The sequence below is a fragment of the Perissodus microlepis genome, chromosome 14, assembly GCF_051167445.1.
Source record: "Perissodus microlepis isolate ML-2025 ecotype Zambia chromosome 14, ASM5116744v1, whole genome shotgun sequence".
NCBI lineage: Eukaryota > Metazoa > Chordata > Actinopteri > Cichliformes > Cichlidae > Perissodus > Perissodus microlepis.
In genome coordinates, this window is record NC_140474.1 from 14,094,674 (window position 1) to 14,100,111 (window position 5,438).

The 5,438-nt window shown below is 36.5% G+C and overlaps 1 protein-coding gene across 1 annotated transcript; it reads left to right on the forward strand.

Moving 5' to 3' along the window:
* The first annotated feature begins 1,322 nt into the window (after positions 1-1,322).
* LOC146373604 (extracellular calcium-sensing receptor-like) lies at positions 1,323-4,854 on the forward strand. Its single transcript, XM_084950108.1, has 8 exons — positions 1,323-1,462; positions 1,810-2,104; positions 2,205-2,494; positions 2,626-2,921; positions 3,063-3,256; positions 3,396-3,617; positions 3,722-3,845; positions 3,950-4,854. Exons 1-8 carry the CDS (start codon positions 1,356-1,358, stop codon positions 4,852-4,854), a joined length of 2,433 nt encoding a protein of 810 aa, XP_084806234.1. The 5' UTR covers positions 1,323-1,355.
* Positions 4,855-5,438: the final 584 nt, after the last annotated feature.

Sequence of the window (5,438 nt, forward strand, 5' to 3'; positions counted from 1 at the left end):
TAAAGTGCCTTAAGGTAACTGCTGGTGCTACATGAATACAGTTGAATTGAATTAAGTTTGGTTTATTAGGTTATTAACATGGAAAACTGAAACAGGCAATTTTCCATTTAATACTCCCGATTCTTATTATCAAACATGTAATAACAAATGTGATTACACATGAACTACCAAATTTGGTAACAAACTTTATCATTGGTGGGATTGTTGGAAAGCAACAATTCTAGTACAATTATTGCTTTGGTTATTCTGTTTCTTCTTCTTCTTCTTCTTCTTCTTAATAATAATAATAATAATAATAATAATATCATTTGCCAGCTAGCCAGTCTCACACAGTTTGTTTTAGGCAAGCCATTCACACCTCAAAATAATCAGCTTGATCATGCGCCACATGATTCAATTCAGAACAACACAACCACAGCACAAAGTAGGGGACAAGTAGAAGTCGCATCCATACACAATGGACCCCAGTCCAACACAATGCAATACAGAGTCTGGGATGTAAGGAGGCTCCTGCACTGTTTGCGTAGCATTTACTCCCTATTGTTGTGATACAAACTCCAGTAATAAAATGAGGTTACTACTAGATTACTGTCACTAATTTGAAAAAAAAAACTTCCAAATGCTATACAGACGTTATCACATTATAGCATGTAGATTATCATATTGTTACCAAAATTACTCAAATAAAAATACTATATAACTATAATATATAAAATATAAAATTTTTGCCTCATAGGCATTGTTATTTTACTTGCCATTCATGACCACTATTTATTATTTCACTAATTAAATTTCAGTTTCTTTAAATTTAAAAATCCATAGTTGATACTTCGCTTCCTGTTCAGTAACACCTTGATAATTTCATAGAAATAAATTGTAATTTTTTATTATTTTCTCCTTACTTAAAAATTAATACCCCACTATTATAATGTTAGTACTAATTTGTAATATAAAGTCCAGCTGAAAATATTTTACAAGAAGAGAACACAGACATGGAAACACTGTAGAGGTTACACTCAAGACTTGATCAACCACCACTGGATAGGGGCACGCCCTCTTGAAGAAAACAAAAAAGAAAAAAAAAACAGCCTTTGTCAAAATACCTATATAAACCAGTGAAAACTCTCTTACACTCATATACAAACCACTGACATCAGGCAGGGATGGAGACAGCAGGTCTTATAATTGGTCTGATATTAGCGGTGTATTTTTTTCAGCTGAACTCAGTTATCGTGTTGGCTGTGTGCCTAGATTGTCTGAATCATAGGAATAGGTTTACAGCAGCTCATGCTGGTACACTGGTTTCATCTGTGAACTGTAAGCTCCAGGGTAGCACTCGTCTGCCAGCATTCTCAATGGATGGAGATTTTATTATTGGGGGATCGTTCTCCCTTCATGCCTACATGGATACATTTTATAACAACTACTCTAGCATACCGAAGCCTGTGAAATGCAAAGGGAGGTCAGTAACAGTGAGATATGTGTGATAACAACATGTTGGATTGTATAATGGGGGATTAAAGTTGACATGTATTGTGTTTAAAGGTGCTGAATTATCTCTGTGTCGCGCCAAAAACAAATGTAAAGCAATAATGCTGAATAATTTGCAATTTTTCATTTAATTTTAAGTTTTATTCCAGTTTTAAAAGCTTCACAAATTAAAGTGTGTTAAGCAACAGTTTCATAAGTGTCAACCCAGAAAACAAAAGATAAATTCCAGTAGTTATCTGACAGTGGTTCAATCCTCCAAAATGTCCTTCATATGTAGTCTTGTAGCCTTAATTCTAACACTTGCTTGACTGTCTACAGCATTGACACCCGTGGGCTGCACTTCTCACGTGCAATGATCTTTGCCATAGAAGAGATTAATAACAACACAGACCTGCTACCTGGAATCAAGCTTGGATACCAGATCTATGATTCATGTGCATTAGTGCCTGTTGCAGTGCATGTGGCATTTCAGTTTTTAAATAGCTTCGACCCTGTGTTTTCCACTGGTAACAATTGTTCTCAGTCTGGTATGGTGATGGCTGTTGTCGGGGACTCTGGGTCTACACCATCCATCAGCATTTCACGTCTCATAAGTCCCTTTAACATTCCTCAAGTATGTATTTTTTTTTTAATTTTGGCACAAAATTTACATCTCCATAAAATTTGAATGCACAGTTATTTAAAGAGTAGCACTGTTTTTTGTTTTGTTTTAGGTTAGCCACTTTGCCACATGTGCTTGCTTGTCTGACAAGCAGCAGTACCCAAATTTCTTCAGAACAATTCCCAGTGACCAGTTTCAAGCTGAATCACTAGCCAAGCTAGTGAAACACTTTGGCTGGACTTGGATAGGTGCTGTTCGGTCGGATTCGGATTATGGAAATAATGGCATGGCTTCTTTTCTCCAAGCAGCACAGAAAGAGGGGATCTGTGTGGAATACTCTGTATCTTTCTATCGGACAGACCCACAGAGCAGAATTCAGAGAGTAGCAGATGTTATCCGCAGGTTTCTATATCACAGATATAACATGTGGATTATTGTATGTGTTGAAATTAGGTTCCTTTTTTAAGTAATATTTCATGTCATATCATGAGACAGTCAAAAAATGTTTTTAATGCTTTATGTTGTATCTCAAGGTCTAAAGCTTTAGTTGTTGTGGCATTTGCATCTTTTGGAGACATGAAGATCCTGTTGGAGGAGCTTTCACGTGAGCCTTTCCCAACTCGCCAGTGGATAGGCAGTGAATCATGGGTAACCAACACAGAATTAACGAGGTTCAGTTTCTGTGCTGGGGCCATTGGATTTGGTATTCCGAAGTCTGCAATCCCAGGTCTCAGAGAATTCCTGCTGAATCTCTCTTTCTCTGAAGTGGCTGCTTCGTCAGTGCTCACTGAGTTTTGGGAGGATGCATTCAACTGTAGACTGAAAAAAAGTAAGAAAGTTTTCTTGCTTACAGAAAAACATCTAATTTGTCAGATTTATCAAAATAAAATGTATGAAATCTAGATCAAAGTTCAGTGGTGAAAAGATATGTTTATGTTTGTTCATTTTTCTGTAGGTGCTGCTACTGTAGACGAGAAAGTTTGTGATGGAAATGAAGACATACAGAATCTCCAAAGCCAATACACTGACACGTCTCAGCTCAGAATTACTAACATGGTGTACAAGGCTGTGTATGCAATAGCACATGCCATTCATAATGCAGTGTGTCATGGAAAAAATGTCACAACTCAGTGTGACAAACTAACCAAGTTAGAGCCCAAACAGGTAAGATTAAACGTATATGTTAATGTCATTGTCTTTTATTATTTCTGATCTCACATGGATGACGTGCAATATTACTATTAATTTTTAAAATATCAAACTTTTTTATTTCTTTTCTTTCTGTCTTAACTCATCCTTTCAGGTTTTAACTGAACTGAAGAAAGTAAATTTTTCCCAAAATGGTTATGATGTGTCTTTTAATGCTAATGGGGATCCTGTGGCTATGTATGAGCTGGTAAACTGGCAAAACCACGAGAGTGGCAACACTGAGATAGTAACTGTAGGACTGTATGATGCGTCACTACCAGTGGGCAAGGAGTTTAGAATTAACAGACACATAACCTGGATGGAAGATAGCACAAAAGTAATGAGTCAAGAATCTATATAATTAAATTCAATGAGTATGAAATCCTTATAGCTGTGCAGAAAATATTTACATCTATTACACTTCCTTTATGTCTTTGACAGGTGCCAGTGTCAGTGTGCACTGACAGTTGTCCTCCAGGAACTCGTAAAGTACTGCAGAAAGGAAAACCCATCTGCTGCTATGACTGTATAGCGTGTCCTGAGGGAGAGATTAATAATATTACAGGTAAAACTGAATGATGATTATTATCAATATCTGTAAAATTGAATAAAATAAAATAAAAAAATCTCTCTTTTTCTTTTTAAAAAAAATTTATTTCTTTGATTTAGATTCAGCTGACTGTTTACCCTGCCACAAAGAGTTCTGGCCTAACTCAAAGAGAGACACCTGTATCCCTAAATCCATAGAGTTTCTTTCATTTCAAGACATCCTTGGAATCATCCTGGCCACATTCTCAGTTCTGGGTGCCTTACTGGCCATTATCACCGCAGGTGTATTCTTTTATCACAGGACATCTCCAATTGTCCGAGCCAACAACTCTGAGCTGAGCTTCCTGTTGCTCATCTCTCTCACTCTGTGTTTTTTATGTTCATTAACTTTCATTGGAGCACCATCTGAGTGGTCCTGCATGTTGCGTCACACTGCATTTGGGATTACCTTTGTGCTCTGTATCTCCTGTGTACTTGGGAAAACTATAGTGGTTTTAATGGCTTTTAAAGCGACACTTCCAGGTAGTAATGTGATAAAATGGTTTGGTCCTCCACAACAAAGAATGACTGTTATGTCTTTCACCTTTATTCAGATTTTAATATGTACTATTTGGTTGGTAGTGAGCCCTCCCTTTGCAATAAAAAATCTAACCACATACAAGGAGAAAATCATCCTGGAATGTGCATTAGGCTCTGCTGTTGGCTTCTGGGTTGTGCTCGGTTATATAGGCCTACTTGCTGCCTTTTGCTTTGTTTTAGCTGTTTTAGCTCGCAAATTACCTGATAATTTCAATGAAGCCAAGCTTATCACCTTCAGCATGCTGATATTTTGTGCAGTGTGGATCACTTTTATCCCAGCATATGTCAGCTCTCCTGGAAAATTTACAGTGGTTGTGGAAATATTTGCCATTCTGGCCTCCAGCTTTGGACTAATGCTGTGTATATTTGCCCCAAAGTGTTTTATCATATTGTTTAAACCTGAGAAGAACACCAAAAAATATTTAATGAGCAAAAATCAGTCATAGTATATTAATAATTTAAAAATTGTTAATATTGCAATTGTGAACTGAAATTGTGCTTTTTGTACTTACATGCCAATAGTTAAATTATTTATTATTCATATGTGTAACTCTTTAATATGTAAATGTTTTATTGTGATTTAAGCACATAAATAAATGATGGTAATGGTGGTAATACATTTATTTATTTTTGGGGGCCTTTAAAGACCCTCAAGGTCCCCTTAATTAGTACAATAAAAACACAAGGTAAATGAAAAATAAAAAAAACAAGTATGAAAGTATTAAAGCAAGTATAAAAGTAAACACGGTAAAAAATCGACTAAGATGGAATCATGATGTAGGGTATGCAGTTTTTAAATAGATGAGTTTTAAGACGTGATTTAAGAGTGGAGAGAGCGTTTGTAGTCCGGAAATCTGATGGAAGTGCATTCCAAAGTCTCGGACCAGAACAACTAAAGGCTCTGAGTAGTCAGGAGAGCAGGTGGAACAGACAAAAGGGAAGCTGAAGAAGACTGCAGTATACAAGGGGGTGAGTATGTATGGAGAAGATCAGACAAATTTGGGGGAGCGAGGTTATGCAGTCGTGAGTT

Coding starts and splice junctions, on each gene's coding strand:
- LOC146373604 (XM_084950108.1), top strand. CDS start 1,356: ATGGATGGAGATTTTATTATTGGGGGATCGTTCTCCCTTCATGCCTAC. Junction 1,463..1,809: donor CCTGTGAAATGCAAAGGGAG/GTCAGTAACAGT, acceptor GACTGTCTACAG/CATTGACACCCGTGGGCTGC. Junction 3,618..3,721: donor GGATGGAAGATAGCACAAAA/GTAATGAGTCAA, acceptor TGTCTTTGACAG/GTGCCAGTGTCAGTGTGCAC.